The following is a 27,729-nucleotide window of genomic DNA, read 5'->3' on the forward strand; positions in this document are numbered from 1 at the left end:
GATGTGTTCTATGCTTCATGAAGGGATAATGTCCAATAGATAATGGTGTTTTGTGTTTTTTTTTATTATTATTATTATTATTTTATGTCACTTCTATTCGAATTGAATTACATTACAGTGAAGAAACTTTTCTTCATTCCATACTTTATTTCGTAGTAATCCTTTTATAATTATTTGCTTATCTACAGATTTATTTGTTTATGGTAAAACCAAGTTGATATCAAGTATTGGAATTGACTTATGCACAAAAAAAAGTATAACGAACCGGTTATGTAGTTCTTCACAAGGGTGGAATAACTAAAACCATTAGTACGACGTATCATACCACAACTAACTTCATCGAAATCCATACTAATCTTAATATTAGACTATTCAATTTTTAATCCAAGTGCTTAAAAATAAATTTGAAATACTCTGATATGTTTATAAATTATTATCAAATACTTAACATGTAAAATGATTATATTATCCGAATATAACATAGACATGATTTAAACCGACATAATCTAAATCGAACTGAATGATAGATGGATGTAAAGGACATGAAAACTGGGTTGTACCTAAAGGTGGACCTTGAAAGATACATGACCATGGCACGGTGGCACCATACCTCCTCACAGGAAAATGGGCGTTGCCCCTCGTGATATAGAGATGGGAGGATGCACGTCCAATACGCTTTAATTAACGTTGAATGACTCTATCAATAATGACAACAACTTTTGTCACATTCATAGAGGTAACTTTTAATAAATTTATTTATTTATTTATTTTTATTTTTTTTTAAACACGGTAACTTTTAATAAATTAGGGTAACGCGTAGACCTTTTTTGTATAAATTTTATCAATAATATTAATATAAAATTTCGGTCATTTTTCTGTGTCTGGCCACACTACTTGACAGGATTACTTGTAGGGGTTAGCTAGTCAACGGTTACTTGTATGGATAACGTATTTAGAAGATATTTTTAGGGGTTACTTATGACCTATAGAGTTACTTGTAAGGGTTTCTTACCCAGTCGGTTAGCTTGTTTTCAGGTGGGGTAGGGTTACTTGTAGGGGTTACATTCAGGAGTTACTTATATTGGTTATTTATTCAGGAATATTTATATGGGCTACTTACTCAGGGGTTAATTATTCAGGGGTTACTGGTAGGGGTTACTTACTCAGTCGGTTAACTCGTTTTCAGTGTGAGATTAACACCTGACTGACCGAGTAACTAACCCTTAAATAAGTAGCCCCTAAATAAGTAACCCTTATAATTTACTCTTGACCAAACGAGTAGCCCCAAAATAAGTAACTCTACCCGTTAGAAAAAAATAATAATAACCCTTACAAGTAATTCCTAACTAAAACGAGTAACCCCCTATAAGTAACCCTCAACCAAACGAGTATTCCCAGAATAAGTAACCCCTACCCGTTTTAAAAAATAAATAAATAAATAAATAAATAAAAATAAAACCTTACAAATAACCCCTCATCAAAAAAGTAACCCTTACCAAACTAGTAGCCCAAAATAAGTAACCCCTACCCGTTAGGAAAAAAAATATATACAAGTAACCCCTGACCAAACGAGTAACCCCCTATAGATAACCCCTATAATTTACCTCTGACCAAACGAGTAGCCCCAAAATAAGTAACCACCCATTAGAAAAAAAATAAATTACAAGTAATCCCTGACCAAACGAGTAACCCCTATAGATAACCCCTGATCAAATGAGTAACCCCAACATAAGTAACCCCTACCCGGACCAAAAAAAAAAAAAAGTAACCTCTAACTAAAAAAGTAACCCCCTACAAGTAACTACGACCACATGGTGTAACCATCCATATATAAAAATTTGTAATAAAACATTTATTTACATCAACATAACTTATATTTACAGAGTAACTTTCAATCGTTAAAAGGTAACTTTAGAATATTTTAAAGTACCTTTAAAATAAACGTATAATTTTTTTATTGAAATCCGATTTTTTTGTAATGTTTCCCAATAATGGTTCCAAAATCACACCCTATTTTTATATTTTCTTTTTTTAACCAAAAGCCATGTAATGTCCCTCCCACCTTATCTCTTGAATTATCCAATAATAAAATTATCTATCCTTTTTCTTTTTTTCTTTTTTTTTTATGTATAAGTTTAACCCAATATTAATTATTACCATCATTCATTCAACAAATAACCAAAATAAAATGGACTAATACACTAGAATGGAAAGCATACACTTTTTTTTTAGTAAAACTAATGTGTTATCCACAATAATAATTAGTTAAATAAGACCCTCGAAGCAGACTTGTGGGTGTTTTTTCCCCTTCTATTGCTCGACCATTGCATGGTGTTAAGCTGCTTAGTGGTCCCGTTAGTTCTGATTCCAGGTTTAGTGGCGATCTTGTGATGCAGAAGGTGACCAAGACCATTGTGCTTATGGATAAGGTTGCTATGCTGGATGATCCTCAGTGTGAGCTGTTATTACTTAGGGCATGTACTGGAGTTTCTAAACTCTACTTTGCCTTGCGTACTTGTCCTCCAGATGCTTTCGAGGCGGCTCAGCGCATTTTCGACGGGCTCTTCGATCTTCCTTGGAGCGTATTGTTACTGCTTCGAGACCCGAGTTTGGTGATGGCAGTGGCGGCTTGCCGCCTTACCATTTGCGTTTGGATGGCTTGGTGTTTATTCCGCAGGTGATATTCGTCATTATGCTTTTCTTGCTTCTTGATTGTAGTCTTCTGGGTTGCAGACGTAGCTTCTGCATCGTACTGGTATGCTTTTGGATGATCATAGGCCCTCAGATAATGATTGTGTCAGTGCATGATGACCCGAAGTCTTAGTGTGGCTGACAAAGGGGCTTACAAGAATGAACTGTTGAACTAGCTTGTGGGTCTTGGTCAAGCTTTTGAGGATGCCTTGAGTCTGTTTAATGGAACGGTTGAGTCTGACATTTTAGGTAATCCTTGTGAGGTCGCTGCCCCTAAACTTATAAAGAAATTGGCAGATATATATTTCACAAAGATTACCGCTTCTGCGGAATCCACCTTTTCTTTGTCTCCTAGGCAGTCGGCATTGTGGAAGTCACAGCAGGGTGATCACACCTCTGCTTGGCTTCGGGCAGTCCCTATTTCTGGATTAGGTCAGACAATGAACGCTAAGACATATCGATCTGTGATGTGTTATCGGATGGGTGTTCCATTGTTCTTTGTCTCAACACCGTGCTCTGCTTGCTCTCGGGTTTTTACAGGGGATGTATTCGGAGACCATGCGGTGTCTTGTGCTGGCATTGTAGGTATTAAATATCGGCACAATGTTGTTCAGGATACATTTGTTGATATTTGCTATAGATCTGGGATTTCAGCAAGAAAGGAGGTTGACATAGGATTGTATGGAGGGAATGACGGGGCCCTCGGACCTGACGATGTGTTACTTTATTCATGGGATCGTGGTCGTGATGTATGTGTCGACTTCACAGGGTCTTCTCCTTTGACAAAGATAGGGCTATCTGACTTTGTTCCAGGACGGGTTGTGCTAATGCTAGGGGTGTCCGTTCGGTTTTCAGTTTGGATTTAGTCCAAATCCGATCCAATCTGAAATATAATTCGGTTTTCAATTTTTCAATCTGATCCGATCCGAATTTCTCTCTTGATCCAATCCAATCCAATCCAATCCTAATTAAAATTCGGTTATTTGGATCCGACCGAAAATCCAAATTATAATACATTATTTTTTAGCGCCTAATACAATTTTAAAAATAAAGCATTACTACAAATAAAAGTCTTCAAAATCATGATTAAAATAAATAGTTCAACGTCAAGTCATTAATTAATTAATACAAAGTCTCTCTAACTTATTTTATGTATTAGTAAGTATTTAAGCTACACTTCAAAATATACAGAAATCCATATTTATACAAGCTTAATTTTACAATTCGGTTTTCGGTTTGGATTGGATCCAATTAGGGTCAATCCGATCCAATCCGAAAATCAGAATTTCCAAAAAATCTCAATCCGATCCGATCTGATTTAAAGTTCGGATCCGATCCGAATTGATAATTCGGTTTGGATTAGATTGGATTTCGGTTTTTATCCGAATTATGGACATCCCTAGTTGATGCGGCTCATCGGAAGCGGGTTAAGAATGAAGCTCGTTGTCTGGCGATTGGATATGGTTTCATTCCCTTCTCCTTTTCTTCGCTTGGGATTTAGAGAAGGAGATTGTTGCGTTGCTGAAGCGGATTCAGAGGTTCTCGACGACGCAAGACATTAGGGCTTGTGCTGCAGCTCATATATTCACTAGGGTAGGCTTTGCTATAGCTAGAGGAGTGGGGGCCCAGATTGTATCTCGGCTTCCCACTAATTTATTGTAGGTCGTATGACTTTAGTTTTTGAGATATAATAATAATAATAATAATAATAATAATAATAATAATAAAAATAATAATAATAATTTGTGACACCCTTGTTGATATTTGTTTTCGGTTTGGGATTTTTGCTCGAAAGGAGGTTAACGTTGGGTTGACTGGAGGGAACGACGGGGCTCTTCGACCAGCAGATGTGTTGCTTTATTCCTGGGATAGAGGCCTTGATGTATGTGTTGACTTGACGGGGTCTTCACCTTTAACGCAATCGGGGTTGTCTGACTTCGTTCCTGGTCGTGTTGTGTCGGCGGCGGCTCAGTGGAAGCGGGACAAGTATGGGGCGCGTTGCATGGCTATTGGCTATGGTTTTCTTCCTTTCTCCTTTTCTTCGTTGAGGGAATTAGAGAAGGATGCTATTGCGTTGCTGAAGCGGGTTCAGGCGTTCTCTAAGACCCGGGATATTGGTGCTCGTGCGGCTGCTCACATCTTCAGCAGGATCGGGTTCGCAATAGCTAGAGGGGTGGGGGCCCAGATTGTACCTCGGCTCCCCACCAATTTCTTATAAATTGATTGACTTTGTAGGTTTTTTTTTTTCTTATAATAATAATAATAATAATAATAATAATAATAATAATAATAATAATAATAATAATAATAATAATAGCTTCAACATGTTCGCTATAACTAGAGGAGTGGGGGCCCAGATTGTATCTCGGCTCCCCACCAATTTCTCGTAAAGTAATAATAATAATAATAATGATAATAATTGAAAATGACAAAATGACTTGGCCCAATCTATATTATCACTTAACAACTAGTAATTTATCACTATGCTTCAAAAAAAGAAAAAAAAAAAAAATTCCTTTATCACAAAAATTGACTTTGAACCCGATTCACTTGTAAACATTTTATGGGGGATTGATTACAGTTGAGCAAGGTCAAGCTTCGATACTGATCTACCAGGTGGTGTACCCATAGACAACAAAAATTCATACTTGGTACTCCCTCTGTCCCCAATTGTCTGTCCCAAACCTTAATTCCACTTTATTAAGACTTTAGGCAAAATATGATGCACATGGGTTAACACAAATATCAATGAGGAGAGAGATAGAGAGAGTGCAAGTGGGAAAACATGCCAAAAGTAGTATGGGGCAATATTTTTGGGACACCTTAAAAAGGATGGTGGAGCAAACAATTAGGCAGAGGGAGTAGTAATATTTAAAGGAAGGAAACCCTTTTTTTTTTATCAACTCCAAATTCGGCCAATCAGCCATTTTGATTTAAGAGTAGACATATTCTAGACAATTTGGTAGAAATGAAGTTATATAAATAAATAAGGAAAATTTGCAAATTGCAGCCATTTAAAGTTCGTATTTTGCAAATTGTAGCCATTTAAATTTTTTTTGCAAATTGCAACCCAAAAGTTCGTATAAATTGTAAATTGCAGCCCGATTCAATTTTTTCATCGGTTTACATGTTGAAAAATCTTCGGTTAAGGTTTTAGGGGTCATTTTAGCCCTTAGGGACCTGAATTGAGCTCGAAATTAGCAAAAAAATAACGAAAGTGTCTCATATTTACAGTTTCCACAAATCAATACATTTTTGTTACGCAAAACGAGATACTTACGTTATTTTTTTGCTAATTACGAGCTCAATTCGGATCCCTAAGGGCTAAAATGGCTCCTAAAACCTTAATCGAAGATTTTTCAACTAGTAAACCGATGAAAAAGTTAAATCGGGCTACAATTTACAATTTATATGAACTTTAAGGCTGCAATTTGCAATTTTTTTTAAATGGCTGCTATTTGCAAAATACGAACTTTAAATGGCTGCAATTTGCAAATTTTTCAATAAATAAACAATTAAAAATTATGACATTTGATTTTGGTACAAAAAAGGCAAATGATAGACTATTTTATCACTAAAAGTATATATTGTAATTGAGCGTAATACTCATTTTGTTGGATATCTATTTTCTTCAACTTTTCTCATACTCGCTCTCTATCATTATAATATGATCATTTATTAATCGACATGTATTAAGTAACAAGACTAAAATTTACAATAGATATATCAAATTGATGTTATTATGTCTTGGATTGGGCTTTATATTACTCTCTTGTTTTTTTTCCTCTTTTTGAAGCGTCTCTGTATAACATTTGAACTCACTATTCATAAACATTGGTTTAATCAATGTTGGTGCTCTAAACATAAGTATTGATTAAATTGCAATTCACTTAATTCTCCCAATAGAAGAAGACAAATGTTTCAATTGATGCTGTTTACGACCCTTTATGTAATTCATTTAGTGTAAGATAATACTTCCAAAATTATAAAAGATTCTCACACGTAATCCCACCTTATCCATATTATAATATGGCTAAATTACAAAAATTATGCTATTTCTGAATTTCTCTTAATTCAATGAACCTTTTTTTGGCTGTATTTCAGTGCTCACTTTCACATTAACTGTCCCAAAAAACCAGGGGCACCCTTTCTTCTGTATTTGCCAATACAATCAACAAATCACCATCTTTTGTGTCAAAAAAAAAAAAAATCACCATCTTTTTCCTCCTTTATAAATCCAACCTAAACCCCCATTAATCAACCATTTCTCAAGCTACAAACTTTCAATCAAATTAATCAACAATTTTCCAAAATAATTCCCAAATCTAAAAAATTTACATTTTAAGTTTCTAATTAAATAAAGAATGAGTTCAGTAAAAAGCAGAGCATGGATAGTACTAGCAGCAATAGAAGGAATGAAAGATCAAGGTTATGCAAGGTGGAATCATGCAATAAGATCTCTTCATCAACATGCTAAGAATAATGTTAGATCTTCTTCTCTAATTCCCCAAAAAATTAGAGATGATAAATTGAATCAATCTGAAGAATCTCTTAGGAAAGTCATGTACTTAAGCTGTTGGGGTCCTAATTAGAGTTTCGTTAATTAATGATGTGGACGAGACTTGTTGTAAAGTTTTACGATTATTTTTAAGACTTTACCAACTAAGTTAATTCGCATGTAGCTAGTTGGGTCACCCGCCTTGGGGTTTTGACTATATTGTATCAATTGTATATTTGTTATTATATTACATAATTTGGCCTTCTTAATTGAGTTTTCTTACTATTCATATTTCAGAATTTATTCGATTCTGGTGGCAAGTAGTTTGGAAAAGAATATATGTTTCATCATTCAATATAATCTAGGAATTAACTTATGCACAAGGAAAGAATACATACGCTAATTATTTTGCCTTACATAGTTACATATAACCAAATGTAATTTTTACCCCTTCTTCTTAATTTAAGCGAAATCTTTGTTACAACTTTTAGTATGATAATTTCTTAGCTAGATTTTGTTGATTTAAGCCAAAAGTTACACATTTTATACCCTTTTGGCGTTTTCAATCTTACTTTTTTCAAACTCAGCAAAAATATGGGTTTTTTTGATTTTTTAACCGGCGGTAATAAAAAAGTAAAAGAAGCTAAAAATAGGATCAGCCAGCTTGAAGGACAACTTTCATCAACTCATAATGACTTATCATCTACTAGGGCTCATTTGGAAAGGTTGAACCAAAGGGTAGAAAAGCTTACAGAAGATAATTTGGATCGTGAACTTATGATAGATAAATTGTTGAAGTTAGGGGAACTCCAAGAACAATTTGCTTCAACTAAGGTTGAGGCATTAACAAGTAAGTGTAACTTAGAAGCATCGAGAAAAGAGGAAGAAGAACTAAAAGAACAACTTTTAAATCGACGAAAAATTGAAGAGGATGTAGAAATGAAGTTGCGAAAGGTAATCGAGTTAGAAAAACAAGTTGTATGTGTCAATGAGGAAGTGTTGTCTACCAAAGTTGATTTGGAAGCATCGAAAAAGGAGGAAGATATGCTCAATGAACAACTTTTAGGTCTAGAAAAAATCTTAGAAGAAATGGAAATGAAATTGAATATGGTAATGAAGCTTGAGAAAGAACTTGAGGATACTAAGAATAAGGTATTAACAACAAAGGGTGAATTTGAAGTGTCAAAAAAGGAGGAAAATATGCTTAAAGAACACCTACAAAGTTGTGAAAATTTGCATAAAGATATGAACACAAAATTGCAAAAGGTTTTGGATCTTGAGAAGCAACTTCGGTTCATTAGGGCAGAGGGTTTGTTTGTCAAAACTAGCTTAGAAGGATCGAGAAAGCAAGAAGAGAGGCTTAAGAAACAACTCTTTGAATCCGAAAGGTCTCAACAAGACATGGGAATGAAATTACAACAGATATTGAAACTCAAAAATGAAATTTCATCCTATGAAGCTGAAGCATTATCCGACATGGCTAGTTTGGAAATCACTAATAAGGAAGTAGAAGAGCTTAAAGAAAAACTTTCACTGCTTGAAAAAGTTCAACAGGCTGTGGTGGAGCTTAAGTTATTATAAACTAAATTTGATTGTAATATTAGGCTAGCTAGGGCTATTATAAATTGATGAATTTGTGTAACAAATTATATGTCATCAATTACAATTAAAAACATTGTATATGTGTGATATATTGATAATGTATGTATATAATCCAAGTAAAAGATATGTAAGACTTATTTATTTGGTTCTTCCTTGGTCCTTACTACAGTTGTTAAAACTTTGTATGTACTTTAACTCCTAGCATTTACAACGTATTTTACATCCAAATCACTTTAAAATCTTTTCCATGTAAAAATGCTAAATTCACATTCACTTATATTATTTTACTTTCAAAACATTTGAAAAACTTATCCAAGCTAAGGAAAAATGCTTTAATCAAGTCAGTATTCTCTCAATTTTTTTATATATAACTGTAACAATTAACATTTACAGAACTCAACATGTCATCAATACAGGGAAAAAAATCATTAAATAATAATAATTCAAGAAAAACAACTTAAAATATAATTATCGTATAAATAACTCAATCTGACTAAAACTAGAGAATTAAAGTCAATTCAAACGACCTGTATACCACTTAGAATATCCATCGTCACATGGGTTTGTCCTATAGGGGGTTGAAGGGAGACAGTAGTGACTAGTGAGCCACTAGTGAGCCCTATAATACCTCACAAAAAACCCATAAAAAATGGCTCAATTATATGGGTAATACTGTAATAGACAGTGGCAATATGTAACCAAGACACGTACATATAAACTTAATTTCATTTTATGACTCATCCTCCTAATCCTATGCTATTAATCACTCTATCCGTACAACCAAACACACGTGACATCCCACACCTCTTATCTCTTTAACAACCAATAGCATTCAAGTATTCCACCCTAATTTCCTATATATACAAGCAATTAATATCATTCAACAAAAACAGAAATAACTAGCAAATTTTTATCATCATCACCATCATATTCTAAAATTTTATCATATAGTTTTCATTCACATTTTTTAAGTTTATAAAGATGACTACAAGATGCTTGATTGCAGCAGGAAGCATTGCCTCGGTAGAAAGCTTAAAAGATGAAGGATTCTCAAAGTGGAATTACCAAATTAGGTCTCTTCATCAACAAGTTAAGAGCAATATTCGGTCATATTCTAAGGGTAAAAGTGTAAATTCTTCAGCCTCGAGTGTGTTATCCAATAAGATTATTAGGGATGATAAGTTGATAGAAACTGAAATCAAGCTTCATTCACCAACAATGGTGAAACCCAGAAAATCGCCATTGAAGACTTAGAGAGAGAATTACAGAGAAAGTTCCAGAAGAGGAAAAATTGTATTGAAGTAATTAATGAAGGAAAAAGCTAGCAGAGTATTTATACATATTATCAAATATAACAACTACTAATTATCAATGAAGAGCTGAGCTGGAAGTTTTTTTTAATAACCGATTTAATTAGTGGAGAAATCAGTTATAGCTTTTGTTGCTGACGTGTGACGCACTATTTCTCCAAGGCTTATCTCAACATCCCCCCGCAAACTAAGCATGGACTTGAACATGCCTAGTTTGTGAAGAAGGTCTGTGAACTTAGAAGAAGGTATGATCTTAGTAAAGACATCTGCAATCTGTGCCTCTGTAGGAAGATAAGCTATCTGCAATAGACCCTCCAAAACTTTATCTCGTGTAAAATGCACATCAATTTCTATGTGCTTTGTGCGTTCATGCTGCACTGGATTCTTTGCTATATGAATTGAACTCTGATTATCACAGAATAGAGTCACAGGCTTGAGACTTGTAACTCCTAGCTCTTCCAGCAGCCTTACCATCCAGACAACCTCACTTGCAGCATTTGATAGTGCACGATACTCTGCTTTTGCTGAACTCTTGGAAACCACACCTTGTTTCTTAGATTTCCAACTAATTGGAGAATGTCCCAACAGCAAAATGTAGCCTGTAACAGATCTCCTGGAGTCTTGACAAGCACCCCAGTCAGAATCTGAAAATGCTTGTAATATCAACTGATCTGAAGCTTGAAGCAAGATCCCCTGCCCAACAGTTGAAGCCAAATAGTGTAAAGTATGCACAAGAGCATTATAATGAGGCATTCGAGGACACTGCATAAATTGGCTCAAGTGTTGGACTGTAAAAGCCAGATCAGGCCTAGTGTGAGTGAGAAAGTTCAGCTTGCCCACCAAGGTTCTATATAAGCTAGGATCAGCAAATAATTCTCCATCAGTAGAATTCAGCTTTAAGTTCAAAGGTAGTGGTGTGACAGCAGACTTGAAGACAGAAATACCAGAAGAAGCTAGCAACTCCCTGGTGAACTTAGTCTGAGAAAGAGTGATTCCAGAAGGCAAGTAACCAATCTCGAGGCCAAGAAAGTAACTTAGTTTGCCAAGGTCTTTAATATTAAAGACATGATCAAGATGAAGCTTGAGAGAAGCAATGCCTTGTAAATCATCACCTGTTAAGATGATGTCATCAACATACACAGCTGCCACAATTAACAAGCCAGAAGACCATCTGAGAAAGAGAGAATAGTCATTCCTGGACTGTGTAAATCCCATAAGCTGCAATTCTGCAACAAGCTTTGCAAACCATTGACGAGAAGCTTGCTTAAGTCTATAAAGAGACTTGAGAAGTCTGCAAACTTTACCATGAGAAGAAGGATACCCCTCAGGAAGCTGCATGTAAACCTCTTCATGGAGATCACCATGAAGGAAAGCATTATTCACATCCAACTGGAACAAAGACCAAGATCTGTGAGCAGCCAAAGCAATCAAGCATCTTATAGTGGACATTTTAACCACAGGACTAAAAGTTTCAGTGAAATCCACCCCATGCTTTTGAGTAAAACCTTTGGCTACCAACCTAGCCTTAAATCTCTCAACTGAACCATCAGCTTTCAGCTTTATTTTGAACACCCATTTGCAGCCTATGGGTCTTTTGCCAGTTGGTAAATCAACAAGAACCCAAGTACAATTATCTTCCAAGGCCTTAATCTCTTTATTCATTGCATCTTTCCACATAGGATCTTTCACATCCTCATTATAAGAAATTGGTTCGACAAAATTCTCAGTTGTAGCAATAAATGCTTGATGTGCAGGAGAGTAATCAGAGAAAGAGATCATGTTGCACCAATGAGAATGAAACTGTAAAGCTGAATTATAGCAGTGATACTTTTTAAGGTAAGTTGGAGGCTTCCTAGGTCTGTTTGACCTGAGTAGAGCAGTGGGAAGTAGAGTGTCAGAGCTGGCCTGTGGAGAAGAAATGAGAGAAGAAGAGAGAGGAGAAGAATTTGTGGGAGAGAGAGGTAGAGAAGTGTTTGTGGGAGATAAGGAAGAAGAATTGGTGGGAGTAAGAGGAGGAGAAGAAGAATATATGGGTGATGAATCAGGAATAGAATCTGTATCTGGGATGGAATTTGTTTGTGTAGGAACAGAAATATCTAGAGTCTGAAAAATTTCAGGTATGTCATCATCACAAAATTCAGAATAAGTGGTAATAGTGGGAAGAAAGAATGGAGAAGGAGAAGTAGAAGAAGAATGAGATAAGTGAAATGGGAAATGTTGTTCTTTAAAGACAACATCCCTTGAAGTATGAATGGTATATGTATCAAGATCAAGCACTTTGTAACCTTTTTGTCCTGGAGAATAACCAAGAAAAACATGGGGAGCAGCCTTGGGATCAAACTTGGTTCTTCCTTGCTTAGAAGTTGACACAAAACATAAGCATCCAAAAACTCTCATATATGTAAGATCAGGTTTATTACCATACAACTTCTCATATGGGCTAAGATTCAATAAGACTTTCAAAGGCATTCTGTTTATAATATGAGCAGCACAGAGTACACATTCATTCCAATAAGAAATAGGAAGTCTAGATTGAAAGAACAATGCCCTAGAGGTCTCAAGAAGATGCTTATGCTTCCTCTCTACCACCCCATTCTGCTGGGGGGTATCAGGACAACTTCTATGATGCTCTATCCCTTTACTAATATAGAAAGACTTAAGATCACCTTCACATAATTCCCTAGCATTATCAGTTCTTACACATTTCACAGAACAACTAAACTGATTTTCAATAAAAGTCACAAAGTTAGAAAAAACAATGTTAACATCAGACTTATATTTCATGAAAAAAATCCAAGTCATTCGAGAAAAATCATCAACTATAGTAAGAAAGATCTTACAGCCAGTATGAGTAACCTCCTTGTATGGACCCCACATATCCAAATGAAGAATTTGAAAAGGTGCTGAGGTTTTTATTAAGCTAGTACTGAAAGAAAGTCTGTTCTGTCTTGCTGCAGGACATATCTGACAGAAAGAATCACCTAAACAAGGTTTATTAGAAGAAACAGGAAATGAAGAAACATACTCAAGTTGTTGAACAGGTAGATGACCCATCCTTAAATGCCACAACTTAGTATTGGTGATATCTTGAGAAGTCAAGGAAGTGACAGCAGCTAATTTTCCATGAATAGACTCATCCATGTAGTACAGCCCACTGTGCACTTACCAAGAACAAGAGGCTTCATTGAAGAGTTCTGGAGAATACAAGCATCATCAGTGAACACAGCATTGCATTTCATATCCAGACAAATTTTATGTATGGAGATTAAATTGAACTTAAAATCTGCCACATAGAGAACATCTTTAAGGATTATATTATCAGTGATCTTCACATCTCCCTTATGTGAAATATGAACTCTTCTGCCATCAGGAATGGTAATGAAATTATCCTTACCAACAAACTCAGTCCAAGAAATAAACTTAGACTTATCATTACTGATATGATCAGTGGCTCCACTGTCAATGATCCAACAATCAGTTTTAGAAGACAACAAACAAAGTGTACCTGCCACATTAGCAGACTTTGCAGCTCCTGAAGACCTTCCAATAGAATGCTGATCATAGTGGTTCTGCCTTGAGATGAAGTCAATGTACTGCTGAGCCTGTTCAGGAGCAACCAATAACCTTCCTTGATCATCAAAATCATAATCAGAATCTGAACTCTGAACTGTAGCTGCTATCTTCTTGCCCTTATCAAACTTAAAGTGAGGAGGATAACCATTCAGCTTGTAACACCTCTGCATACTGTGACCAGGAAGCTTACAATGATCACAGTAATAGTTAATGTTCCTCCTATTATCAGAAAAACCTGAACTAGCAGAAGCTCTCTGAGAAAAATTATTCTGAGAATTATTGTACTGAGGTCTATTATTCCACCTGTCCTGAAATCGTGGCCTATTCACAGCAAAAGCCATGGACTCATCGGATGTTCTCATAGCATTATCCTTGGGATCCCTATAGAGTTGCCTATGCTTTTCCTCTTGCATAAGAAATCTATAAGCATGTGAAATCAGAGGTAGTGGCTACATCAAGAGAATACTGCCTCTAACCACTTCAAAGCCATCATTCAGTTTCATCAAGAACTGCACTAGACGTTTGTCTTGTTGAGACTTAAGCAAGCGTTGAGCTATATTGCAAGTACAATTAGCACAATGACATAGAGGTAAAGGATCTACATCATCCAACTGATCCCATAACCTCTTGATTTTGGTGTAAAACGTAGAAACATCATCTGTTCCCTGCTTAATCTCAGTGATAGCATGTTCAAGAGCAAACAGCATTGTTCCAGAGGATGCACCATATCGTTCTTCTAAGTTTTGCCAGATTTCTCTAGCAGTGGAGAAATAGAGCACACTTCGAGCAAGATTTTGATCTAAAACACCTAACATCAAAGATATAATCATGCTATTACACCTCTCCCAAGCACGAAGAGAAGGTGAATCAGGAGCAGGCTTAATAATCGATCCATCAACAAAACCTAGCTTGTTTTTGGCTGACAAACTAATCAACATTGACCTCTTCCAATCACCATAAGCATTTCCATCAAATTTTTCAGAAACTAACTTCATACCAGGATTGTCTGACGGATGTAAGTAGAAAGGTAAAGTAGGATCCTGAGAAGGATCTACAATAGGTGGATTAAGTGCCATAGTGTTTTATGTTTTGTGTTTGAAAAAAGAAGAATCGAAGCAAAAACAAGCAGAAATCGAAGAATTGATTCGAAAAATTAGGTCAAAATTGGGGAAGAACAAACAATAGAGAACATACAATAGCAGAATAAGCAGAATCACCACCAGAAAACACAACTACAATCAAAGCACCGATAATCGCAATCAACTGAAGAAAAATGAGAACAGAAGAACTGACCAAATGAGATCGCAAAAGAGCGAATAATCGAGCAACGAAGAACGAACAGATGATGAGGAAGAACGCGGCAAAGGAATCGCAATGAGCTACGCAAGCTCTGATACCATGATAGAAACTGAAATCAAGCTTCATTCACCAACAATGGTGAAACCCAGAAAATCGCCATTGAAGACTTAGAGAGAGAATTACAGAGAAAGTTCCAGAAGAGGAAAAATTGTATTGAAGTAATTAATGAAGGAAAAAGCTAGCAGAGTATTTATACATATTATCAAATATAACAACTACTAATTATCAATGAAGAGCTGAGCTGGAAGTTTTTTTTAATAACCGATTTAATTAGTGGAGAAATCAGTTATAGCTTTTGTTGCTGACGTGTGACGCACTATTTCTCCAAGGCTTATCTCAACATCCCCCCGCAAACTAAGCATGGACTTGAACATGCCTAGTTTGTGAAGAAGGTCTGTGAACTTAGAAGAAGGTATGATCTTAGTAAAGACATCTGCAATCTGTGCCTCTGTAGGAAGATAAGCTATCTGCAATAGACCCTCCAAAACTTTATCTCGTGTAAAATGCACATCAATTTCTATGTGCTTTGTGCGTTCATGCTGCACTGGATTCTTTGCTATATGAATTGAACTCTGATTATCACAGAATAGAGTCACAGGCTTGAGACTTGTAACTCCTAGCTCTTCCAGCAGCCTTACCATCCAGACAACCTCACTTGCAGCATTTGATAGTGCACGATACTCTGCTTTTGCTGAACTCTTGGAAACCACACCTTGTTTCTTAGATTTCCAACTAATTGGAGAATGTCCCAACAGCAAAATGTAGCCTGTAACAGATCTCCTGGAGTCTTGACAAGCACCCCAGTCAGAATCTGAAAATGCTTGTAATATCAACTGATCTGAAGCTTGAAGCAAGATCCCCTGCCCAACAGTTGAAGCCAAATAGTGTAAAGTATGCACAAGAGCGTTATAATGAGGCATTCGAGGACACTGCATAAATTGGCTCAAGTGTTGGACTGTAAAAGCCAGATCAGGCCTAGTGTGAGTGAGAAAGTTCAGCTTGCCCACCAAGGTTCTATATAAGCTAGGATCAGCAAATAATTCTCCATCAGTAGAATTCAGCTTTAAGTTCAAAGGTAGTGGTGTGACAGCAGACTTGAAGACAGAAATACCAGAAGAAGCTAGCAACTCCCTGGTGAACTTAGTCTGAGAAAGAGTGATTCCAGAAGGCAAGTAACCAATCTCGAGGCCAAGAAAGTAACTTAGTTTGCCAAGGTCTTTAATATTAAAGACATGATCAAGATGAAGCTTGAGAGAAGCAATGCCTTGTAAATCATCACCTGTTAAGATGATGTCATCAACATACACAGCTGCCACAATTAACAAGCCAGAAGACCATCTGAGAAAGAGAGAATAGTCATTCCTGGACTGTGTAAATCCCATAAGCTGCAATTCTGCAACAAGCTTTGCAAACCATTGACGAGAAGCTTGCTTAAGTCTATAAAGAGACTTGAGAAGTCTGCAAACTTTACCATGAGAAGAAGGATACCCCTCAGGAAGCTGCATGTAAACCTCTTCATGGAGATCACCATGAAGGAAAGCATTATTCACATCCAACTGGAACAAAGACCAAGATCTGTGAGCAGCCAAAGCAATCAAGCATCTTACAGTGGACATTTTAACCACAGGACTAAAAGTTTCAGTGAAATCCACCCCATGCTTTTGAGTAAAACCTTTGGCTACCAACCTAGCCTTAAATCTCTCAACTGAACCATCAGCTTTCAGCTTTATTTTGAACACCCATTTGCAGCCTATGGGTCTTTTGCCAGTTGGTAAATCAACAAGAACCCAAGTACAATTATCTTCCAAGGCCTTAATCTCTTTATTCATTGCATCTTTCCACATAGGATCTTTCACATCCTCATTATAAGAAATTGGTTCGACAAAATTCTCAGTTGTAGCAATAAATGCTTGATGTGCAGGAGAGTAATCAGAGAAAGAGATCATGTTGCACCAATGAGAATGAAACTGTAAAGCTGAATTATAGCAGTGATACTTATTAAGGTAAGTTGGAGGCTTCCTAGGTCTGTTTGACCTGAGTAGAGCAGTGGGAAGTAGAGTGTCAGAGCTGGCCTGTGGAGAAGAAATGAGAGAAGAAGAGAGAGGAGAAGAATTTGTGGGAGAGAGAGGTAGAGAAGTGTTTGTGGGAGATAAGGAAGAAGAATTGGTGGGAGTAAGAGGAGGAGAAGAAGAATATATGGGTGATGAATCAGGAATAGAATCTGTATCTGGGATGGAATTTGTTTGTGTAGGAACAGAAATATCTAGAGTCTGAAAAATTTCAGGTATGTCATCATCACAAAATTCAGAATAAGTGGTAATAGTGGGAAGAAAGAATGGAGAAGGAGAAGTAGAAGAAGAATGAGATAAGTGAAATGGGAAATGTTGTTCTTTAAAGACAACATCCCTTGAAGTATGAATGGTATATGTATCAAGATCAAGCACTTTGTAACCTTTTTGTCCTGGAGAATAACCAAGAAAAACATGGGGAGCAGCCTTGGGATCAAACTTGGTTCTTCCTTGCTTAGAAGTTGACACAAAACATAAGCATCCAAAAACTCTCATATATGTAAGATCAGGTTTATTACCATACAACTTCTCATATGGGCTAAGATTCAATAAGACTTTCAAAGGCATTCTGTTTATAATATGAGCAGCACAGAGTACACATTCATTCCAATAAGAAATAGGAAGTCTAGATTGAAAGAACAATGCCCTAGAGGTCTCAAGAAGATGCTTATGCTTCCTCTCTACCACCCCATTCTGCTGGGGGGTATCAGGACAACTTCTATGATGCTCTATCCCTTTACTAATATAGAAAGACTTAAGATCACCTTCACATAATTCCCTAGCATTATCAGTTCTTACACATTTCACAGAACAACTAAACTGATTTTCAATAAAAGTCACAAAGTTAGAAAAAACAATGTTAACATCAGACTTATATTTCATGAAAAAAATCCAAGTCATTCGAGAAAAATCATCAACTATAGTAAGAAAGATCTTACAGCCAGTATGAGTAACCTCCTTGTATGGACCCCACATATCCAAATGAAGAATTTGAAAAGGTGCTGAGGTTTTTATTAAGCTAGTACTGAAAGAAAGTCTGTTCTGTCTTGCTGCAGGACATATCTGACAGAAAGAATCACCTAAACAAGGTTTATTAGAAGAAACAGGAAATGAAGAAACATACTCAAGTTGTTGAACAGGTAGATGACCCATCCTTAAATGCCACAACTTAGTATTGGTGATATCTTGAGAAGTCAAGGAAGTGACAGCAGCTAATTTTCCATGAATAGACTCATCCATGTAGTACAGCCCACTGTGCACTTACCAAGAACAAGAGGCTTCATTGAAGAGTTCTGGAGAATACAAGCATCATCAGTGAACACAGCATTGCATTTCATATCCAGACAAATTTTATGTATGGAGATTAAATTGAACTTAAAATCTGCCACATAGAGAACATCTTTAAGGATTATATTATCAGTGATCTTCACATCTCCCTTATGTGAAATATGAACTCTTCTGCCATCAGGAATGGTAATGAAATTATCCTTACCAACAAACTCAGTCCAAGAAATAAACTTAGACTTATCATTACTGATATGATCAGTGGCTCCACTGTCAATGATCCAACAATCAGTTTTAGAAGACAACAAACAAAGTGTACCTGCCACATTAGCAGACTTTGCAGCTCCTGAAGACCTTCCAATAGAATGCTGATCATAGTGGTTCTGCCTTGAGATGAAGTCAATGTACTGCTGAGCCTGTTCAGGAGCAACCAATAACCTTCCTTGATCATCAAAATCATAATCAGAATCTGAACTCTGAACTGTAGCTGCTATCTTCTTGCCCTTATCAAACTTAAAGTGAGGAGGATAACCATTCAGCTTGTAACACCTCTGCATACTGTGACCAGGAAGCTTACAATGATCACAGTAATAGTTAATGTTCCTCCTATTATCAGAAAAACCTGAACTAGCAGAAGCTCTCTGAGAAAAATTATTCTGAGAATTATTGTACTGAGGTCTATTATTCCACCTGTCCTGAAATCGTGGCCTATTCACAGCAAAAGCCATGGACTCATCGGATGTTCTCATAGCATTATCCTTGGGATCCCTATAGAGTTGCCTATGCTTTTCCTCTTGCATAAGAAATCTATAAGCATGTGAAATCAGAGGTAGTGGCTACATCAAGAGAATACTGCCTCTAACCACTTCAAAGCCATCATTCAGTTTCATCAAGAACTGCACTAGACGTTTGTCTTGTTGAGACTTAAGCAAGCGTTGAGCTATATTGCAAGTACAATTAGCACAATGACATAGAGGTAAAGGATCTACATCATCCAACTGATCCCATAACCTCTTGATTTTGGTGTAAAACGTAGAAACATCATCTGTTCCCTGCTTAATCTCAGTGATAGCATGTTCAAGAGCAAACAGCATTGTTCCAGAGGATGCACCATATCGTTCTTCTAAGTTTTGCCAGATTTCTCTAGCAGTGGAGAAATAGAGCACACTTCGAGCAAGATTTTGATCTAAAACACCTAACATCAAAGATATAATCATGCTATTACACCTCTCCCAAGCACGAAGAGAAGGTGAATCAGGAGCAGGCTTAATAATCGATCCATCAACAAAACCTAGCTTGTTTTTGGCTGACAAACTAATCAACATTGACCTCTTCCAATCACCATAAGCATTTCCATCAAATTTTTCAGAAACTAACTTCATACCAGGATTGTCTGACGGATGTAAGTAGAAAGGTAAAGTAGGATCCTGAGAAGGATCTACAATAGGTGGATTAAGTGCCATAGTGTTTTATGTTTTGTGTTTGAAAAAAGAAGAATCGAAGCAAAAACAAGCAGAAATCGAAGAATTGATTCGAAAAATTAGGTCAAAATTGGGGAAGAACAAACAATAGAGAACATACAATAGCAGAATAAGCAGAATCACCACCAGAAAACACAACTACAATCAAAGCACCGATAATCGCAATCAACTGAAGAAAAATGAGAACAGAAGAACTGACCAAATGAGATCGCAAAAGAGCGAATAATCGAGCAACGAAGAACGAACAGATGATGAGGAAGAACGCGGCAAAGGAATCGCAATGAGCTACGCAAGCTCTGATACCATGATAGAAACTGAAATCAAGCTTCATTCACCAACAATGGTGAAACCCAGAAAATCGCCATTGAAGACTTAGAGAGAGAATTACAGAGAAAGTTCCAGAAGAGGAAAAATTGTATTGAAGTAATTAATGAAGGAAAAAGCTAGCAGAGTATTTATACATATTATCAAATATAACAACTACTAATTATCAATGAAGAGCTGAGCTGGAAGTTTTTTTTAATAACCGATTTAATTAGTGGAGAAATCAGTTATAGCTTTTGTTGCTGACGTGTGACGCACTATTTCTCCAAGGCTTATCTCAACATCCCCCCGCAAACTAAGCATGGACTTGAACATGCCTAGTTTGTGAAGAAGGTCTGTGAACTTAGAAGAAGGTATGATCTTAGTAAAGACATCTGCAATCTGTGCCTCTGTAGTAAAGCATGTATTTGAATTGTTGGGGTACCAATTAATTGTATCATAAACTTTATTATTATGATTTATGAAATATATGTACATAATGTATATTACATCTTTTGTTATAAATTAATAGATGGTTTATTTCATTAGTTTTTCCGACTTATATTATGATTAGCAACGAATAATAATTACGTTAAATTAATTTAGAGCTATTACATCCTATATGCTCCATGCCTAGATGTGTGCATGAATTTCAAAATGACAACTTATATAGTTATATGTACAATAATATTAGGGGCCGTTTGGTTGGGGTTAATAATCAAAGGGAATCGGAATGAACTGATATCATTCCCTTTGTTGTTGTTTGTTTGTCACTTTTTTGATTCCCTTTACCCATTTTTATTTTTGAGTTCACCCATTTTTAGTCTACATTGATTCCCCAACCCCCCCCCCTAGACTTTCCCATTCCCTTTCCCTAGCCACCATACCCACCACCGTTGTACTTGCCGGAACTAGCCCAACCACCTCGCCACGGACCTAGTCCCCATCGCCGGACTCGCCGCACTTCCCCCACAACTCGCCAGAGCCCGCGCACCTCCCCCACCTCTCCCCTCGAAAACACCTCCCCTCCCCGGAAAAACTTCCACCACCACGCAAAAACCCTAGAAAACACCATCCCTCCCCTTAAAAACGCCGGCCGACCTTCCCCCCACCCTCGAAACCCTAGCGGCTAGGGTTTCGAGGGTGGGGGGAAGGTCGGCCGGCGTTTTTAAGGGGAGGGATGGTGTTTTCTAGGGTTTTTGCGTGGTGGTGGAAGTTTTTTCCGGGGAGGTTAGGGGCCGCGAGGGGTGGGGGAGGTGCGCCCAGGGCTGCCGATTTCCGTCGACGTTGTGGCTGGGCGGTAGGGTGGCTCCTGGTGGCTGGAAAAGTGAAGAAAGGGGATGTGTGGTGGTGGTGGTGATTCCCTTTGTTTATTGAAAACCAAACAACACAGTACTTGGAAAGGGTTTCATTCCATTCTCCTACATTCCCTTTGTTCATTCCATTCCGATTCCCCCGCGCGAACCAAACGGCCCCTTAGATTAACATTGAAAGAATTGTATTATAAATTTATAAGAGCATATGAAAGAAGAAAGGATCTTCATGATATATATATATATACACACAAACACACACACACACATATATATATATATACACGAAAATAAAAAGTTGATTGAGACTTTTTTTTTTTGCTGATTTATTTAAAAATGACATTAGATAAATAATTTTTATTTATTATGATGATTAACTGGGCTCCTTCCATATAAAAAGGTATTTTTAAGTTATTTAATTACTACCTCCGTTACAGGTTATATGCAACGATTAGACATTTTCCCTCTCTGCTTTATGTCAAATCGTTGCACATAATCTGTAACGGAGGTAGTATATTTATAATGAAATTATCAAAGCACTATGTTAAGGCAAGTGCTAGATAATCATTAGTTTGGGAAAAATGCATTTTATACAAAATTTTCTATTGTTTTCTATTTCATCTGTAATAATTGTAATTTGGAATTGTGGGGCTGGTAGCAAGTTGCATCTATTTTGTCTATCACTTTAGGCGAGTACTAGTATTATAGAAATGAAAAAGAAAATAAGTGGTATAAATAATTTGTGAAACTATAATTAAAATAAATAAATTAAATAAAGTTTGATAGGGACTGGCCCTTTGTTTGTAATTATGTCTTCTAATAGTTTTGATTAAAGTTAAATATTCACTAAAGATAAATGGTATTGGGTGAAGTAGTATTCTTGGACAGCTATATGTACTTTTTGAAGTAAGAACAACACTAATTTTTATTTATTTTTTAAAAAAATAGTATTAAAGTTCATTTAATTTTAATCAAAACCCTAATTATTGACATATAACCTCTAACACCCAACAACTAGTACAACATCTTTTTAGAGGGAGGGAAAAGAAAGGGGTGGTGACTGGTAAGCATTTGCAAAGGGGCCTGTTTTCATTGACTGAAATCAGCTGAACTAAACTGAACTTATTAGTGCTGAACTAAACTGAACTTATTAGAGCTGAACTAAACTGAACTGAATAATTTATAAAGAGGAGGAAATTAACAGCTGATCTAAACTGAACTGAACTTATTAGAGCTGAACTGAATTGAAAATAATCATATGAGAACAGAACCTAACTATTGGAATTCAGGAAGGGTCATGTTAGCTATTCTATGAACCCTTTCACAATTGGCATGATGAGCTTCATTAAACATTTCGTAGTTGTATAATTTGGTTAAAAACTGAATATGCCTCCCATCGTGACTCATTTGGTACAAAATTTTCATATCGTGGCTTGACTGGGCAAAATAATCCCACCATCTTGCATTCATGCTCATAAGATCATATTATATCGACCATAAAAGGACAACCCAATACTAATTATACGTGATAAATCATTAATACTCAAACTACACACAAGCATAAGAGGGTAAAGATTGGCTAGTGCTTTATCTATCAAATCCAAGGTAATTATCATTGATCATTTGTACGAGTTTTTATCTCGGAAATCTCCATGATAAAATCTTAGCCACAACTTTTTTTTTATTACTATGTACATATGCGCGCACGTGCAACAGTTAAACCTTACACTACTTCCCCATTTCCCCAAGGCATGACTAAATTAAGAGTATGCTTAGGGGGACAATTAGATCCAAGTACACTTAAAAAAATACAATTATATAAACCAAGATTCTCACACAGTCACACGTAAGTAAAGTCTCACCTTATCCAAATCTCACCTAAATCAGTCCTACCAATTTTGGGACATTTCATCAAACTGCCCTTTCATTGTTCTTGCCTTTTGTGGACCCCATCTTATCTTTTTTTAACACCCACTTTAATTGCCCCATAATTATTAATAATGGACCCCACTTTCCATCCAAAAACCAGGGGTTCCATTCCTCTTGTTTTTACCAAAACAACCCCACTATTCAATTCACTCTTCTTCTATAAATACATCTTCACCATAATTTCAATCAAATGAATCAAACTTCCTCCAAAAAATTAAAAAAAGAAATTCCCGAATTTCTAAAATTAAAATTTCTTATTAAAAAAAATAATAATAAAAAAATGAGTTCAGTAAAAAGCAGAGCATGGATAATAGTAGCAGCAGTAGAAGGGATGAAAAATCAAGGTTATGCAAAGTGGAATTATGCAGTAAAGTCAGTTAATCAACATGTTAAGAATAATATTAGATCTTATTCTCAAGCTAAAAAGCTTTCTGGGTCTTCTTCTTCTGTTATTTCTCAGAATTTTAGGGATGAGAAATTGAGAGAATCTGAGGAATCTCTTAAGAAAGTTATGTACTTGAATTGCTGGGGTCCTTCTTAATCTTGTATTTGTATAATCTTGATTGTATATTTGTTATATAAATAGTGTTTAATCAAGTTTTTTTGGTCTCATATTTGGTTGTTTGATCATTGTTTTAATTAGCCAAAATTCGCACCTTTGATAATTTATGAAGTCTAACTTATGAAGATGAACCATACTATAGGGATTTATTATTATTATTATTATTATTATTATTATTATTATTATTATTATTATTATTATTATTATTATTCAGGCGCTATTTAACTATTAGCCCCAAAAATAGATAGTTTCTAACAAATTTTCCAAAATAGAAGTAGACGATTAAACTTAATCAATCAAAATGATACTAGCACCAGCTAGGATATTAACATTTTTAGTTATAAATATGATTGTAGTGTACTAAAGAAATGAATCTTAAATTCTTAAAAAAAAAAAAAAATGAATCTTAAATTGATAATCTTTTAAGTACTAAACTTTTGTGCAATTAATTTAATCACTTAATATGAGCAGATTAAGTGTTGATAGTATGGCACTGCTATTGGTAATTTGGATCTTTATGATTTGTAATGGAAAAACATGGTAAAGGTTAATGTATAATTATATGGTATCTATTGAAGCTTGACGTTTTGATTATAACATTAGGTCGTTGATCGATGATAGATAGAGGATACTCGTCTTTTGTTGTTGTTGTTGTGAGACGGAAGAGGATACGCATCCTACACAAATACATTCATTTTAAATTCACTCATAAGAGGTTTTTTTTTTTTTTTTTTTTTTTTTTTTTTGGAAAGACACTCAAAAGTACTTTTAGGGCCTGTTCATATTTACTTATTTTCAGTTCAGTTCAACTCAGTTCTTAATTTTTTTGTTTTAGATGTTTTAGCATATTACAACAACGACAATAATAATATAAATAATAACAATAATAATAATAACAATAATAATAAAAAAAAATAATAATGATAAAAATAAAAATAAAAATAATAATTATACTAATTTAAATATATATATATATATTTAAAATATAATACACAAAAATTTAATAATTTAATAATTTAAAATATAATAATTTAAAATACAGAGTTATTTTTAAAACACTTTTATATTTTTCACAATCCACTATATATATTATCATTAATTTTCATAAACATTTTCATATAGTTTTATGCATTTTAATTTTTCAGTTCAGTTCAGTTCAGTTCAGTTTAGTTCAGCTCTAATCAGTTCAGTTCAGTTCAGTTCATTTCAGTTCAGTAAATATGAACAGACCCTTATTCTCCTTTAATACTCCCTCCGTCCCCTATTGATAGTCATTTTTGCTAAAAATTTCACGGGAATTAAGGAGAATTAAAGAAAGTACATTGAAAAAGTAAATTTACATTGGGTATGCAAAAAAGTAGAGAGAGAAAGTAATTAAACTACATGGGAAAGTTAAATTTGCACAAATATTTTTGCAAATGTTAGAGAATTTTGATAAAAAAATAATATTAATGGTACTTGAAAAAAAACAAATGTGACTAACATTTTGAATTACAAAAAAAGCCAAAAGTGACTATCAATCGGGAACGGAGGGAGTATCATTTTTGCTCAATTTAATAAGATTACTTTAATATTTTTACTGATGCAATACTCCCTCTATCCCTTATTGATGGTGCTTTATTGGCAATTTTCACAAGAATTAATAAACATAAATAAGAATTAGTAAAAGTATATTGGAAAGATATATTTACATTGCGTGTGCAAAAAGAGTAAAGAGAGAAAGTAATATAAATATATAGAAAAACAAAACTTACATGAAGAGTTAAATTTGGACAAATATTATTGCAAATTGGAGGGAATTTTGGTAAAAAAAAATTAATATTAATGGTTTTTGAAAAATGTAAATGGGGTGAACATTTTGGAACTAAAATTTAGCCAAAGGAACTACTCCCTCCGTTTTTAAATACTCGTTCCACTTTTCTTTTCCGGTCGTTTTAAATACTTGCTCCATTTCCTAATTTGAAAAGTTTTTACTATATTTGATTCATTTTTATCAACTAATTAACCCAATACAAATGATATTTTAATAATTTCATCCCTCTTCCAATTCTCTCAACTAGTTTTACTTTTTACTAACTTTTATTCTTCCACCTACCCCCACTATCTCCAAATTTTATGACTTTCTTCCATTTCTCCTAAAATTTCGTGCATGGAGAAATAGAGCAGCACATAAAGAAATGGAACAAGTATTTAAAAACAGAGAGAGTATTAATAAGGGACAAAGGAAGTATGAGCTAAATGCTAATGATCATATTTTGGACGTTGTTGACCAAAAGGATTGTTACCTATCTATCCGTATGGAGTAATTTAACAAAAATAATATTTGCCTCCATTTTTTTAGTTGATTTTTTTAGTTGACACGTACTTCTTCCGTTCTTTTTTACTTGACCCGCTTTGAATTTAGACTATTCAATGCCCCCGTTTTGTCCATTTTTTGTGAATAATATGTAAGGAAAAATATATTCATGTTGGATATTTTTAAATTCGTCTTTATAAATAGTTAAATACTTCCTCCTTTTTTAAATATTTGCTCTATTTCTCCATGTGCGGAGTTTCAGGAGAAATTGAAAAAAGTAATAAAATATGGAGGTAGTGGAGTAGAGGGAGGAATACAAAAAATGTAAAAATCAAAGTAGTTGAGAATTAGAGAAGAGAAATCGAATATGAAATTAATAACATATTATTTATGTTGGGTCCACTATGTAAAAGAAATGAATTAAATATTGTATTGTAAAAGCTTTTCAAATAAGGAAATAGAGTATGTATTTTAAAACGGCCAAAAAAAGAAAAGTGGAGGAAGTATTTAAAAACGGAGGGGGTACTATCATAATATACAACTTTTATAATTTTTACTTGTGGAAAGTTATAGTTATTGATAGTTAAAGTTTTGGATTGACAAGCTTGCTAAAAAATGAAAAAAAAATAATAAAATAAAAGGTCAAGTAAAAAAGATCACATGAATTTTTTTTAGAAGCTTATTTTAAGTTGACACGTTTTCTTTTTGGGTAAGTTTTTTCTCTTATATGTAAAAAGTCTACTCTACACCAACCCGTGAACAAATATGATAAGCATAAACCACAACCTATCCATGGAGTAAATTAACCAATCTAGAAAAGCAATAATTCGACCAAACAACACGTCTTTTACTCCCTTTACTCTAACAGCGATTGGAGTAAAAAATTTCATACGAGCATATAATGGCCATATGGGTGTGTACGATCGGATTGTTTGGTGGAGACATAATTCAAAGACGTTTTTGAATAGAGGTGTCAAATCAAATGATCGAACAAGTCTGATGAGGTTAGGTCGGGTCGAGTCGGTCGGGTCAATTTTAAACTTGAATCATGCTAAATTATTATGTCCATGCGAGTCTACATCCGCATCGAATATTTTTCGGGTCGATTTTGGATCGAGTCGGATCAAATGTACTTTTGACGCCTCTAATTTTGAACATCATGGGAAACCATACTCCATACTTTATAGTTTATTTATACTCCGGATGGAGTAAACTAATGAGGACAATGGTATGTCCTATAAACCAGGGGTATCTCTTCCTTCGGTATTCCCCAAAACAACTACCTCGTCTTGGCTCTACCTTTACTATCTCTTCCCTCTTTTATGCCCCTTTATAAAACCCAATTTCATCTACCATTCTAAATCATCGAACTTTCAACAATTTAAATCATAAATCCAACGAAATAAAAACACCCAATTTCCTCTTAAAATTACTCATAAAATTACTACTTGTAAAAATG

General features: G+C 35.1%; 4 protein-coding genes across 4 annotated transcripts; 2 read left to right on the forward strand and 2 right to left on the reverse strand.

The window, feature by feature from the left end:
• The first annotated feature begins 7,783 nt into the window (after positions 1 to 7,783).
• LOC110723467 (centrosomal protein of 63 kDa-like) lies at positions 7,784 to 8,770 on the forward strand. Its single transcript, XM_021902824.1, has one exon. The coding sequence runs from the start codon at positions 7,784 to 7,786 to the stop codon at positions 8,768 to 8,770; it is 987 nt and encodes a 328-aa protein (XP_021758516.1).
• A 5,353-nt stretch (positions 8,771 to 14,123) lies between these two features.
• LOC110723468 lies at positions 14,124 to 14,750 on the reverse strand. The gene has a single exon (XM_021902825.1). It carries the CDS (start codon positions 14,748 to 14,750, stop codon positions 14,124 to 14,126), a length of 627 nt encoding a protein of 208 aa, XP_021758517.1.
• A 4,472-nt stretch (positions 14,751 to 19,222) lies between these two features.
• On the reverse strand, positions 19,223 to 19,849 carry LOC110723469. Its single transcript, XM_021902826.1, has one exon. It carries the CDS (start codon positions 19,847 to 19,849, stop codon positions 19,223 to 19,225), a length of 627 nt encoding a protein of 208 aa, XP_021758518.1.
• A 3,745-nt stretch (positions 19,850 to 23,594) lies between these two features.
• On the forward strand, positions 23,595 to 24,024 carry LOC110723675. The gene has a single exon (XM_021903018.1). It carries the CDS (start codon positions 23,603 to 23,605, stop codon positions 23,951 to 23,953), a length of 351 nt encoding a protein of 116 aa, XP_021758710.1. The 5' UTR covers positions 23,595 to 23,602; the 3' UTR covers positions 23,954 to 24,024.
• Positions 24,025 to 27,729: the final 3,705 nt, after the last annotated feature.

The sequence above is a fragment of the Chenopodium quinoa genome, unplaced genomic scaffold, assembly GCF_001683475.1.
Source record: "Chenopodium quinoa cultivar QQ74 unplaced genomic scaffold, ASM168347v1, whole genome shotgun sequence".
Lineage (NCBI taxonomy): Eukaryota > Viridiplantae > Streptophyta > Magnoliopsida > Caryophyllales > Amaranthaceae > Chenopodium > Chenopodium quinoa.